This window comes from Callorhinchus milii, unplaced genomic scaffold (assembly GCF_018977255.1).
Source record: "Callorhinchus milii isolate IMCB2004 unplaced genomic scaffold, IMCB_Cmil_1.0 Scaffold5, whole genome shotgun sequence".
In the NCBI taxonomy this organism is placed as follows: domain Eukaryota; kingdom Metazoa; phylum Chordata; class Chondrichthyes; order Chimaeriformes; family Callorhinchidae; genus Callorhinchus; species Callorhinchus milii.
In genome coordinates, this window is record NW_024704746.1 from 43,375,209 (window position 1) to 43,390,388 (window position 15,180).

General features: G+C 47.6%; 1 protein-coding gene across 1 annotated transcript; it reads right to left on the reverse strand.

Annotated features, from left to right (window-relative positions):
* Positions 1-924: 924 nt before the first annotated feature.
* samm50 (SAMM50 sorting and assembly machinery component) lies at positions 925-15,062 on the reverse strand. Its single transcript, XM_007894617.2, has 15 exons — positions 14,977-15,062; positions 12,870-12,980; positions 11,951-12,052; positions 11,137-11,224; positions 9,990-10,096; positions 9,774-9,904; positions 9,088-9,175; positions 8,340-8,468; positions 7,867-7,938; positions 6,917-7,003; positions 5,738-5,808; positions 4,072-4,139; positions 3,679-3,825; positions 3,313-3,454; positions 925-1,125 (listed from the first exon to the last, which is right to left on the reverse strand). The coding sequence occupies exons 1-15, from the start codon at positions 14,995-14,997 to the stop codon at positions 1,080-1,082; spliced, it is 1,410 nt and encodes a 469-aa protein (XP_007892808.1). The 5' UTR covers positions 14,998-15,062; the 3' UTR covers positions 925-1,079.
* Between the last annotated feature and the right edge of the window lie 118 nt (positions 15,063-15,180).

Genomic DNA, 15,180 nt, shown 5'->3' on the forward strand with positions numbered 1-15,180 from the left:
TCCTGCTGTCCAGGAATATCTTAAAAATATATTGATCCTGTTCAGAAACGGTTTTGCTTGACTCAAATTGACTGTTTAATTGCATGGTTTAATGTTGCATTTATACAGTGCGTCTGGTGGTAAGTTGTCGAGTGTGGTAAATGAGTTATCGAGTGTGGTGAGGTAGGCATGTATATAAATGCATAAATAAATGTGGCTGGGATATTGACAGCATGATGACTTGATAGTGACATGTCAGGGTCAAGTTATCAGGAGTTTACTGTACATCAAGCTGACACTGGGCACACTTGGCAGCCTTCAGTCAGATGTCAAACACTGAGTTGAGGTACTTGACATTTAACACCACACGTGATAATTACTGTAAAACTCTTTTGAGATGTTTTGACCTATAGGGCACTGTATTTGAATAAGTTTCTATTTTTATACTGTGTTACACTTCTGATGACTGCCTTGCTATCTTGGCTCATCAGACCAGTCACTGGAGGCAGAGATTCTTCCCATTGAGCTTGTTAGCCCTGCAAGTCAAAGCCCTAACGGGTATGGTGGTCCTCGCTGGATAAGCAGTGGGAAGCCTGTGCTCTCGATGGCAAGCTATGCGTTTTTCACTGGTTAAACACCAGGAGTGACGCACACTCTGGGGTTCCAAGCCTCCGCTCTCAATAACCTGCGCCTAATACTCTCCGGAATTAGGTAAGCAGAGTGCATCCCTCCAGGGAGACAAATGGAAGCAATAGATGTGTGGAATTTCCAGTCTGGTTTGGAGACTGTTAAGCACGTAATGGGTTTTTACAAGTGTCAAGACACCCAGCTGGCCAAAAAGAAACATTAGGCTTTATATAATATGCAAAACTAAAGTTAATGTTTGAGTTATAAACTGGCCTCAAACATGTTGAGCTCTCACAGGCTGAGAGTGAACCAACAGAGTGGACAGAACTTGTTTATTCCAAGTCTGAATAAAAGTGAAGTTCATTTAAATCCAGAGAAACAACATCAGCCTAGAGGCCAGGTGACGACAAGGTCGACAGTGAAGGGCTTGAAAGCTGAATGTCACGTAGGCAGCAGCTTCTGACAAACACATTTTATAGGAACCTGATCCCTGCTCCAAACTGCACGCCGTCACATATCCTGGGAGAGCAAGAACACATCATTACAAACTCAATTATAGATTGGCTCAGCGTGTGTCAGCCTGGATCAGTTGGTCGTATCGCATCTGACGGCACCTCAACCCTCCATACAGTGCTGCTGGTGTGCAGCAATGTTTTGAATTGCCATCCTTCAGATGATGCATTAAACCAATATCAATACAAGTTCCAAGTCTCAATGCAGGGCTTGAACCCACAAACTTCTGTGGTGCTATTGACTGATCTAGACTGGCACACGCACAATTAAGATGTCTCCAGGGAGAAAGTTTGCATTCCATTCAACATGGTGGAATTCCCATCTGTAGGTGACATACACGTGTAACTCTGGCTGGTTAGGAGACTCAAGCACTGTGATGGGTTTCCCCATGTCAGACACACGGCTGATCAGTGATAGGTTTCCGCATATGTCAGATACATGGCTGATCACAGAGATGGGTCTCCATGATGTCAGACCCCAGCTGATCACAGTGATGGATTTCCGTATGTGTAAAGCACCCGCTTGATTATGATGATGGACTTCTGCGTGTGTCAGACGCTATCGGTCATTGTAATGGGTTCCTTCTGCCTCATCATCCACCACTATCCCGTCTCTGTCCCCCTCACCATCATCAGCTCCTACCATAACCCCCATCCTACATTCCTTCCTCCCCATCTCTCACCCACCATCACCTCAATGAAACCCACCACTTGCTGCCTCAACCCCCTCCCTACAAACTTGCTGGTCACCCAGCTCCCCTCCTCTGCCCACTACTGGCTGATGTCATCAACCAGTCCCTCTCGTCTGGATCAGTCCTTGCCCCCCTCAAAATGGCTGTCGATCACACCATCCTCCTCCACCACCTTTCCTCCGTCATCCACCTCAGTGGGACCACACTCGCCTGGTTCGAGTCCTACCTCACGAACCGCCAGCAGTACATCTGCACAAATGGCTTTTCCTCCCAATCTCACTCAGTTACCTGCAGGGTATCCCAAGGATCCATCCTTGGCCCCCTCCTCTTTCTGATCTATATGCTTCCTCTTGGGGATGTCATCCGCAAACATGGGGCAAACAATTCCACATGTATGCAGACGACACCCAACTCTATTTTTCACCTCACTTTGCGACCCCCCCAGTCGCTCATCCAGGAGCTGGATGAGTGCAAATTTCCTTCAGTTGAACGTTGACAAGACGGAAGCCATACTCTTTGGCTCTCGTCAACATCTAAAAATCACACGGTTCTCACCTTCGCCACCTACTGAACCTCCCCCTAAAACTCTCCGAACCCGTACGCAACCTAGGCGTCAGGTTCAACCCCCAATTATCCTTCCTCCCCCACATCTGGTTCCTCATCAGCACCGTTTTCTTCCACCTCCGACGCATTGCCCGTCTTTGCCAATAGCTCACTCCAAAAGCCACTGAAACCCTGGTCCATGCCTTTGCCACCTCTCAGCTGGACTATTCAAATGCCGTCCTCACCGGTCTCCCCTCCACTACCATTCATAAAATCCAGGTCATTCAAAACTCTGCCGTCTGCATTCTTACCCGCACCAAACTCCGCTTCCCAATTACCCCAGTCCTTGCCAGACTGCACTGACTGCCTGTCCCAGAGAGGATCGACTTCAAGATCCTCACCCTTGTCTTCAAATCCCTCCACTCCTCTGCACCCCCCTACCTCTCTGACCTTCTCTCTCCTCACAACAGTGCCCATTGCCTTCGCTTCACCGGGTCTGGCCTCCTCCTTGTCCCTCAAGTCCTCCGTTCCACCATCGGCGGCCGTGCCTTCAGCCACTATGCCCCGAGGCTCTGGAACTCCCTTCCTCACTCCCTTCGCCTTGCCCCTTCTCTTCCCACTTTCAGGTCTTGGCTGAAGACCTTTCTTTTCGACCGCGCCTTTGGTCACCTTCCTCCCCCTCCCCCTGGCTCAGCCCCAGGATTCGTTACTGTGAAGCGCTCTGAGATGCCATCTGGCTATATAAATCCAAGTTGTTGTTGTTGTATGTGATCCACACGCCTGGCTGATCACAGTAATGGTTTTTCACGTGTGTCAGACAACCGGCTGATCATGGCGATGGATTTCTGCGTGTCTCAGGTACTCGGCTGATCATGCTGATGGGTTTCTATGTATGTCATGCAACTGGTGACCAAAATCCCCCAAATAATAAAAATGCTGATGTAAAGCTGGGCACATACCGATCTCCACTCTGCACTCCCATGGGAATACAGTAGTTTAGTTCCAGCCTGGCAATGTTGCCCAGTCTCAGGACGATGCCTGCTCCATAGGACCAGCGGATGCATTCAGCCAGTTTCTGCAGGTGTGCACGTGGACCCTCACCTGCAAACAGTCAGTGCAGTTAGCAACATGCAAAACAGACATGGTACACACCAGCCCGTCACACACAGGACACGCCAGCCCGCTATACACGATACATGCCAGCCCGCCACACACGATACACGCCAGCCCGTCACACACGATACCAACAAGCTGGTCACACATAGCACACAGAACAAGTCGGCTGGGGTCCTGTCAGACAAAGCGTTCACATTTCTCAGACGTACCATAGTTGAGATTACAGAGGTTTCCGGCATTCAAGAAGAAGTGTGTTCTGAACAGGTCTCCGAACCCACCTTGGCCTGGGCGGAAGGGCAGAGGTGTGTACATATGGAGTCCGCCTGCCCAGTATGCCTCTCCCCCAAGGTAGTCACCTGACATACAGCAAAAAATGAGACAGTTTCAGCACGAGACACATTACTGTCAACCACTACGGACGCCAAGTGCTTGTTGCATGGTGGAGCTCCAAAACAGCTCCGCCCTCCCACCCCTTGCATCTGCCCAGCCACCGTCTCCACTGGTCTGTACCCCTCATTGCAAGAGCACCTCCCTCTCAAGCCCTTCATTAGTCCAGTTGTACCAATGTTCTTCACTCTGCGACTGTCAATATGCACACACACCTTCGCTCTGTGGTCCGATGCTGTACATGCTGAAACCACGGACAGTTGTTGGTCCACCAAGGTAAAACCTGACAACAGAGACAGAGAGAGAGGTGACATCAGCCTCTATATGTCACACTTATCAACAATAACAATCCTTGCATTTGATATGGCACCTTATCACGTTATCAGGATGGCTCAAAGTGTAGTGATTGTGTTTATATTGTAGGTGAATCGATCTTCCAAGTCCGCCAATGTTCTCTCGGCTTGTCTGGCGGATATCAGGGCCTGGATGAGCGAAAACTTCCTACAACTAAATGTTGACAAGACAGAAGCCATACTCATTGGCTGCTGGCAATGCCTTCTATCCTGCGGTTCTCAGGTCTTCAACCTCCCCGGCCTATCCTAGACTTATTGAAGCAGTACGCAACATTGGCACCATGTTCGACTCACATCTGTCCCTCCTTCCCCACAACTGGTCCCTAACCAAGACTGCCTTCCTCCACCTCTGCCAATTTGCCTGCCTCCGACCTTAGGACACAGCCGAAACACTCGTCCAAGCATTCGTTACCTCCTTACTCGAATTTTCAAATTCCCTCTTTGCTGGTCTCCCCAGCTCCACCATGCACAGGATCCAGCTTATCCAATACTCTGCGGCCTGCATACTCACCCATATTAAACTCCGCACCCCCATCACACCAGTTCTAGCCAGGCTCCACTAGCTCCCTATTGTCAAACGAATTGATTTCAAGATCCTCACACTTGTTTTCAAATCCCTAACTTTCCAACTTGCTTACCCCCCGAACCAACAATCCGCTGTCTCCGCTCGACTGGCTCCCTCCTTCTCCATGTTTCTCGTGACATCCATTCCACCATTGGTGGCCAAGCTTTCAGCCACTATGCCCCGAAACTCTGGAACACTCTACCTCTATTCCTCCACTTTGCGCTCCCATATTCAAGTCGTACCTGAAGACCTTCTTATTCGACAGTGCCTAGTCACCTCTCCCTGCCCCCAGCTCAGTGTCGTGCTCTGCCACTGTCAAGCGTGCTGGTACGCTATCCTGCGTGAGGGCACTATATAAATGCAAGTTGTTGTTGCTGAACATGCTAGCCAATTTGCACACAGCAATGTCCCACAAACAGCCATAAAGTGAGTGACTGATTTTATCTGGGGGATTGTTGACCAGGATACCGAGGCAGGCTAACACAGACCGAGCTAGTGCTCATTGGCAGGTCTTGGAGGGGCAACCCAGTCACTGGGAGCAGGGACTCTTCCCACTCAGCACCCATTAACCCTACAAGCCAAACCCCTAATGGGTAGGGTGGTCCCAGCTAAACAAGCAGCGAGAAAGCTAGGCAGACAGTGTTCTCAAACGGCAAACAATGCAGTTTTAGCTGGTTAAACTCCAGTAGTCAACCCAAAACACATTCTGGTGTTCCCAAGCTTTGGCTCTTGCCAACTTGCAACTAATACTCTCTGGAATTAGATAAGCAGGATGTATCCCACTTGAGGGAGTGCACAATCCATTCCAGACACAGGGAAATTTCCATGTGTAAATGGTGTTCATATGTGGATCTCTCAGGAATAAGAGGATCAGGTCCTCATTATCTCCCCAGGTAACAATGTTAGCTGCAGCACGGGAGAACTCAGAACAGCTACACCCATTTATACTGCTTATCGCCTCACCTGTCAGCAATAGAGGAACCTTTGTCTCCAATTGGTATTAACAGGCCACCCCACAGAGAGGCTGACAACACCTGCAGCACAAGAGAAGATTATTAGAATCCCAGATCAAGAAATGGAAACTCTCTTCTCTTTTCCAAGAGCCACAGAATCCATCCTGGGGTCCCTCTGCCTCGCCTCTCCCTTCAAGGCCTGTCTCAAGACCTTCCTCTTCAACCGTGCTGTTGGGTATCTTCCCATCCCAGTTCGGGTGCAAAATCTTCACTGTTCAGCATCTGGGAGGTCTTCTCAACGTGAAAAGCGCTATATAAATGCAGTATTAATGCGATCTTTGACCTCCACCTGAACAGGCAGACTGGATCTCAGTTTAATGTCAGTCCAAAGGGAGCACATCTGGCAAGCAGCACTTCTTCCAGCACTACACTGGAGCCTCAGCCAATGTGGGGCTTGAACCCACCATGGTCTGACCCAGACGCAAGAGCTCGCCCAATTGAGGCTATATTTAAATGGTGTCAGGTTGGATTGGTACCAGGGAAGTGCAATTCCACAGAATGAGATGAGGGAGAAGAGGCGATCAAGGAGGATGGAGTGTTCCAGTGTCGAAAGCAGCGGAGAGGTTATGGACAAGGAAACAGAGGGCGCCCTGGTCGTAGAGAGGGGACGTCATTGGTGATTTTGACGAGGGTTGTCTTGATGCTATAGGCAGGGCAGAAAGTAGACTGGAAAGTAGGGGCTTGAGCAGGGGGCGAACGGAAAGGTGGGAGTGGAGGAAAAGGTGAGAGCGGAGTTGAGGGGTGGGGGTTGCTGATGATGGCAGCTTAGAAGGGGAGGAGCACGGTGCCAGAAGAGAGGTACAGGTTGGCAGTACCTGACAGCAGGGGGCAGAAGGGGTACTGAATGTTCAGAGCTGTGATAGGGAGTGGGGGGGTCAAGTCAGCAGGTGGTGGGTTTCATTTGTGCTATGAGGGTAGCGAGGGATGAAGGAGTGATGGGGCAAAAGTGTGCAGGGTAGGGACAGTGATAAGTGCAGTAGTGGAGGACAAGGGATAGAGGGGAGTGGACTAGGGGACAGAAAAAGACAACGAGGCAGATTTTATCTATTTTGGTCACAATCTTAACATTTGTTGACCAAAGTGTTCTGCTTTGACCAGAGTAAATATATGTCAGTAATGAGTTCCTTACAGTGTCCCAGAGGAGCTCCTTATTTAACTGGAGCTCAAAATCTTCCTTCAGAAAGCTCACGTCACCTCCTGTGTAACCAGCCAGCTCCTGTTCAAAAGCAAAATCAAACGTAAAGCAAGGAGCAGAGGTAGGGATTATTCAATTCAAATACAAAACCAGACAGAGCTGATCACTCACTTCATGGATTTTGCTGTATTTGCCCACAAATGCAGTCACTACACTTTACAGAAAACTCTTAGAAAAATACTTTAAAGACTTATCAAGCAGGGTTTATTTGTGGAGTCTGTAGCTCAGTGGTTACAGCAATTGCCTCACAAGCGAGAGACCTGGATTTGATTCCCAGCAGGGCGAAATGTTGGGCAAGTTTACCTACTCCACACGCCTGATCGCTTTTTCTGGAGTAATAATTCCTTCAAAAAAATAATAATAAATTGTTCACCTCAATCCATGACTGTTTGTGGGACAATTGGCTGCTGCGTTTCGCCCACAAATATAGAGTCAATTCACTTTACAACATATTTACAGTATATTTGAGATGTCTTGAAGACATGATAAGGTGCTATATCAAATGCAAGGATTATTATTATCTATACTTCTGCTTCAACCACTACTTTAGGCAGTGAGTTTCACAATTTCTACCTTCTGCGTGAAGCAGTTTCTCCTGAAGTAGTTCTCTTTTAGATCCCCCTAGTCGCTAGCTTATACTTGTGTACCCTGGTTACAGACTCCCCAACCAGTGGGAAAAGCCTACTTATGTTGATCTTATCGAACCCTTTTATAATTTTATAACACCTCTAGTACGTCCCCTCTTAAAGTCTCTTCTCTTGGGGGAAAAAGGCCTATCTTATCCAGTTTATCTGATAGCAGTAAGCTGCTAACCCTGGTATCATAGTCGTTAGCAATCTACCCCTGAATTTGGCTGAACACTCCAGCCTCGAGGTTCTGCGTACCTGGTTTATTTTAAGCAAGGCACCTCGTTTCGGCAGGATGGCTGAATTCCGGCTGTCGATAGCCATGGCGTGCTGTAAAGCAAAGAGCACAAACCAAAGTGAATGCAATCTCGAGTGTTCACGCCATGAGAGAGGTGATACACAAAGCTAAAGACCACTGTGAACAGCCCAAAGCTGAACACATTGAACATTTTCACATCCACTGGAAGCTACGATATACAAACCACTAATGCCTGGCACCATCTTCACACTCACAGACTCATTCCCATCTCTTATCACTCACTATTAGAGGGAGGGAGGGAAGGAAGGGAGGGAGGGAGGGAGGGAAGGAGAGAAGGAAGGAGGGAGGGAGGGAGAGTAGGAAGGAAGAAAGGAAGGAGAGAAGGAAGGAGGGAGGGAGGGAGGGCGAGAAGGAAGGAAGGAAGGAAGGAAGAGAAAGAAGGAATAAGGGAAGCAAACTGATGAAGGTTTACCGAAATGGAAGATTTGAGAGAATGGCCACTTTCTTCCCGGACGGCGAAGGATGCAGTGCGGGAGAGACAGCCCAGGTCCCGCCAGACACCCTCCCACTTCAGAGTGTGCTGAGTGCTCCAGAACGGAATCTGTAATCCACAAGAGGGAGAGTGATCCTCAGACCTGAAATTACCAACAAAATGAAAACTACAAAAACCTACCAGGTTTGGAGAGTAAACCTGGTACAGTGGCTTAGTGCAGAGATATGCCCAGGGGCTTGGCAGACCATATTTGGGATTTTATTCATTGACAAGGCTGCTTGTCGACTCTCAAAACCAATTCACTGGTTGACGGGTCCAGATCTACAATGGGTACTGAACATTGAGTCTTGTCCATTACTGTACTTTGCTGTTACATATCCCACTGCACTATTATAAAAGAGCAGGGAGTTTCTCTCTTTCGGTGTCCTGGCTGACAATCTCAACTAAAATCAGTCATTCATGTCATGGCTGTTCGTGGATGTTGCTGTACACAAACCGATTACTGCAATTATCCCCAAAATAGTTACTACACTTCATTGTAAAATGCTGTGAAGTACCTTGAGATATTTTAACGACATGATAAGGTGTTGTGTCAAATGTGAAGATTATATGTGAGTTAACCCCCAAGGGGTGGAGGGTGGTCAGAGAGCCAGGGGAGCACAAACTATAGCAGCAATGAGAGCTTAACTAGTAGGAGTTAAATGGCAACCGCTGGCTGGGTCCTTACGTTATACTCCGCTGACACTCCTCGGTCGGTCTCACGAATCGAACTCCATGGAAACTGTCCGGTCACCTTATAAAAGTTCATTGAGAAACTAGGGAAAAAACACAACCATGCATATTAACAAACCAAATTCTTGTCCAGCAACAGTCAATCGTTCAAATGTTTCACTTACACACAAGCTCCCACTTCACGATGGCCACTAAATACTTCTAAATGTTTCTCTCCCTTGCCCACCTGCCCACCCAATATTTGGCAACGGAATGCTGGAATTGAGCCCACCCTATGTGACAGTCTCTAGTCCAGTTCCTGAGCCAGGCAGGTCCACAGTACTCCAGGGCACTGCTGATGATAGCCCAGCCCAGTTTGGCTCATCAGCAGCACTTGGAGTAGCACATCAGTCACTAGGGCAGGGATTCTTTCCACTCAGCTACCATTAAACCGGCAAGCCAAATTCCCAACAGGCAGGCTTGCCAGAGAGTGGTTTAGATGATTAGACTCCAGCAGTTACCCTAACACATACTCTAGGGTCCCCAAACCTGTGCTTAATCCTTTCTGGGATTAGATAAACAGGATATGTCCCTCCAAGGATACAGACACACAACACATACACAAGTGAGTGCAGACACATGGAACTAGTCAAAGCCCAGGTTTCTGCCACTGCTTTTGAAGAGTAGATGACGCCACATTACTTTCTGTCAAAGTTGCCAATCTGTGGTTTAAAGAATGAGAGGCCATAGGAGGTTTCCTTTGTCCCGTAGGAGAACTGGAACGTGACCTTTTCTGCGCGACCAAAGAGATTCGGCAGCTTCAGTCCGAGTACCTATCACCAGGGGAGAAAGAGAGAGAAATAACTAAAGGATATGGAGCGAGCGGCTGACAGAGATCTCACACAGCACTGCACGTACCATGCTTCCTTCGTTGTTCCCGACCATGGTGTTGTAGCTCCCGGTTAATCGTCTCATTTCCTTTACTTCAAAGATGACGTCCAATCCGTGAGGCAAAGCTTCCTCACCTTTAAAATAAAAACAAACAGGTTAACAGAAGGCCAGAGGCACTGCAGTAACAGCACACAATGAATGCAGGCTACACAGAATGGAGACAGGGCACAATGAAGAATTCTTGTACTTGAAACAGAGCCACAATGTATCAAAGTCTTTCAGTTTGTTACTGTAAAGTGGAGTGACTGTTTATTTTGTAGGAGAACATATCAACTAATTTGCCCACAACAATGTCCCACAAAACAGCTGTGAAGTAAATAATGTATCTATCTGAAGATCTGTTGGCCAGGACACCAGGAGATACTCCTTTCTCTTTTCTGATAGTGATCTTGTGTGTCATCCTGGCTCAGTTGTTAGCACTCTTTAGATTCAGAAGATTGTGGGTTCAAGCCCCACGTCGGGAACTTTGAGCTCAGTCTATGCTGAGGGTCCAGTGCAGTGCTGTCGGAGACTCTGCCCCTCAGGTAAGATGTTAAACTAAAGTCCTGTTTGTGCCTGTTCAGGTGGACGTTAAAGATCCTGTAACACTACTCTTTAAAAAAGAAGAGTTTCTCCTGGCCAACAATCCCCCTAATAAAATTGGTCATTCGTTTTATGGCAGTTTGTGGGACTTTGCTGTGCGCAAACTTGTTGCCACACTTGCCCTCAAAAAATTACAGTCCCTACACTTTACAGTAAATCCTGTGAAACACTTTCGTGAGTTGTCCTCCCGACGTGAAAGGCACTGTATCAAATGGAAGGATTATTATCTTTCACATCCAACTGAACAGACCTAGATGGGAGTTCAGTTTGATCGAAGGACAGCACCTCTGACAATGAGGCTTTCCCTGGCGTGTCAAGCTAGGCTCTGGGTCCAAGTCCTGACTGTTATGGAGTGACCTTGGTTTAACGTCTCATCGGAGGGACAATGCTGTGTTCCCCCAGCAGTGCACTGGAGCATCAGCCTAAAATGTGAGCTCAAAGTCCCCGAGCTCCTAACCCACACGCAATCCAAGTATCTGACCAGCTGGGCTGAGCTGACACCCTGTTGGAACAGAAACATTTGCCATAGTACCGTGTGCCGTGTCGATCAGCACATCCACGTGTCTGAAAATGCCCATCCGAAGTAAACGCTCCCTGGCCTCGTGAGATTTCTTCATTACCTGTTCAGAAGGAAGGCAGGAAAAGAAACTTAATCTATTGCCAATTCAGCTGCTGAGACACAGGCTGCTCAGCACTCGTGTCAAGCTGCACATCTATACCACCAACTACAGCCCTCAATGCATGGGTGTATAGGGGCAGCCCAACAATAGCCGGTAACACACTGGTCTAGTTCGTTGGCCTTCGAATGAAGCATGGAACTGTAATAGGTGTCAGCCTGGCTCTTGTCGGTATCTCTTGCTTCTGAGTCAGGAGGCCGTGGGTTCAAGCCCCATGTCACGACTTTGAGCTCACAGTCCAGGCTGACGCTCTTGTGCAATGCTGGGGAAGCACACCATTGATTTCAGAGCTGTACTTCCAGTCTCTGCTGGTGTTCCATTTTTATCCGTTCGTCCTGTTCAATATTGGTGCCTAATCCATCTGTTATCACATAGCTCACCTGTGACAGACATCACACAGCTCACCTGTGTGAGGATTAAGGATTAACTAATATTATGTTATTATTAATAATAAGATGATCACATTATCTGGTGCAGAACTCACTGAAAATCTTTCAGGATTTCAGTGCAAATACACACAAAATATAGATAAATATATATAAATAACACATCTGTAAAATACAAACCACATTCTCATCGTGTTTGACTAACTCGGTCACAAGGTTGATTCCTGTCAAAAGCAATAGATTTGAATCCTGCAATTAAAGTTTACATTTACTGAACACTTACCTCAATCAGGTTTTTAGCTCTGAAGACATCAGCTATCTCGTATGCTAAGATGTCATCTTTAGTTCTCTTCACTCCATCAACATGGACATGCTGTACCACCACCTGAGCGAAGAGGGAAAATAACCTGAAATTAGACTAACCTTTAACCCCTTCACCATCACCGCTGTTTTAATCCAAGAGGTTCTGTTTTGGTGTTTCTGACACACACGGAAACCCAGCACTGTGGAATTCAAACCAGACAGAATTCCAAAAATGTAGTCACCTACACATGGAAACTTCCCTGCACCTGGAATGAAATGCACGCTCTCTCTTTGGAGGGTGCATCCTGCTTTTCTAATCCCGGAGAGTTTTAGGCGCAAGGTGACGAGAGCAGAAAACGGCCATGATTGGGAGGGTCAGCCTGGACCGGGACGTCTCCATGTGAGGTTTAACCCCAAACCCCCTGACCTCAGAAGCAAGAGCACAATAGACTGAGACAGGCTTCACAAAAACTGTCCTTGACAGACTGCAGCCCACAGCACATCAGAAAACACAGGCAAAAAAATCTCCGAAGGGGGTGGTGTGTTAACCTGGCTCAGTTGGTAGCACTTTTGCCTCTGAATCAGAAGGTTGTGGGTTCAATCCTCACATCAGGACATGAACACACATAGTCTAAGGTGATACTGTAGTGCTGTTTGTGCCTAATCAGATACAAGTTAAAGATCCCACCCTACTATTCGAAAAAAGGGAATTTCCTGGTATCTTGGCGCTGGCTGACAATCCCTCAGAGAAAAATTGTTCACTCATCCATGGCTGTTTGTGGTAGATTGTTGTATGCAATTGGGTTTCCATTTTCGATGTCCTCCTGATGTGAAAAGCGCTGTACCAGATGTAAGGATTATTATTAGGATTATAAAAAAAAACACCCTCTCTCTCTCACCTCTTTATTCTCCAGCACTTGCTGTTTGCTCTCCGGCTCCACCTCAATTGTTTCTGCCTCATCCATCGCCGACCCGAACTCCGGCCCATGAATGGGGAGAGGATCCAGGCTCTGAAAGGTTGGTTTGGTTTTAAAATGGATTCTATTTGCTAAAGGCAGGCAGGTATTCCACCAGAAAAACAGCAGTAGAAAATGACAAACTTGTGCCCAGGTTCAAGGCATTTATAAATACCTCCTCATCCCATTCCCATATCAATCTGGCTCAGTCAGTAGCACTTTTGCTTCTGGATCAGAAGGTTGTGGTTCAACCCGCCACATCAGTACTTGAAACTCATATAGTCCAGGCTGACGCTCCAGTGCAGAGCTGAAGGAGGTATTGCTTAGGTGAGATATTAAATCATGGTCATGTCTGCCTGTTAAGGATCCCGCAGCACTGTTGGAAAAGAAACAGGATTTTCTCTCTCCCTGTGTCCTGGCTGTCAATACCCCCGATAAAATTGGTCAAACAAGTTGCGTTTATATAGCACCCCTTATACAGGGTAGCATATATATTGAAAATCCCAGGATTCAAACTGGGATATTGTAGATTACAGCTGGCAACCTGTGTTGCTAATTTAAGGTGCGATAAATGCTAGTTCAAATTGTTTTCCAATACCCAACCAGTAACTTGTTTTTATCATTTATTTGTTGCTCACGTTACAGCCCTAAAATTAGCATGCAGACTAATGACATGTGTGGAGTCCTGTAGCTCAGTGGTTAGAGCACTCGCTTTGCAAGCGAGAGACCTGAGTTCAATTCCAGGCAGAGGGCGAAACCTTGGGCAAGTTTCCTTACTCCACACACCTAATAATAATCCCTCCAAAACAAAAAATAATAAATTGGTAATTTTCAATCTACGACTGTTTGTGGGACATTGCTGTGCGCAATTGGCTGCCGCGTTCGCCCACAAATATACAGTCAATTCACTTTACAGTATATTCTGTGAAGCGCTTTGGGACGTCCTCCTGACGTGAAAAGCGCTATATCAAATGCAAGGATTATTATTATTATTATTATTATTATTATTATTAGCGTCCTCACTCCATGGTTGTTTATGGGACGTTGTTGTGTGCATATTCACACTTTGGAGCATCAGTTCCTAGTACATTCTTGGATGCGGATTCTGTCTCTCTCAAGAAGGTAGATAATAATAATAATAATAATAATAATTCTTGCATTTGACATGGAGCTTTATCAAGTCATCAAACGTCTCAAACTGCCTCACAGGATATACTGTAAAGTGGATTTGACTGTATATTTTGTGGATTAGGCATCCTCCCAACATAAAGGGCTCTATATCAAATGGAAATTATTATTAGTACTGCCTGGCAAGCTTCCCATTGCTTGACCAGCTCGGACCACCATCCCCATGAGGGCTTTGGCTTGCAGGGCTAACAGGAGCTGAGTGGGAAACGACCTTGCCCCCAGTGACTGGTCTGCCCTTCTGAGTCCTGCCGACGAGCCAGGCCTGGGCCTGGGCCTGTCATCCGCAGTGCCCTGAACTACTGAGTCCAAAGTCCCTGAAGTAGGGCTTCAACCCTGACCTTCCGACCCAGAGACGATACGAACATGCGACAAATATACTTAAGAGGAAAATCAACGCAGACACGAGGGAGAAGGGAATAGAGGGGATCGGGCGGCACCATCACAGGCTCCTGTGGAGTGTAAATGACCGAGTCACTGATTCTGTGATATAATCACACCCTATGTGGACGGTACAGCATAATCACCTCCTATATACTTTGTGTGGTGCTGTTATCACCCCTTATATTTTCTACACTGTGTGGCAATCGCCCCTAAACACTCTGTAGTACTGTGACCCCCCCCACCCCACCACCTTTATATATATATATATATATTCTACACATTGTCATCACCCCCTGTATTTGGGGGTCAGCACTGGTATCACACCCTATAGATTCTATAGGCTGTTGTCTGCCATACATTCTATTGCAGGGCTGTCATGACCCCCTGTGTGTGTGTGTGTGTGTGCGGTGCAGTGACACCCGGTGCGGGGCGCGCGCGGGGCTGTGACCTGAGCGGAGGCCTCACTCACTCACTCACTCACTCTGGCGTACACGGTGCCCATCCTGTCCGGTCCCGCGGCGCTCCGACCTCCGCCTCACCGCGCCTGCGCCGCCGCCGCGCCACCGCCCACCTGACCCCCATTACCGCCCGCTCATTGGTCCTCACCCCCCCCCGCACTCTCATTGGCTTACCGCACACCCCGCGCTCTCATTGGTCCTCGCACCTCCCGCACTCTCATTGGCTT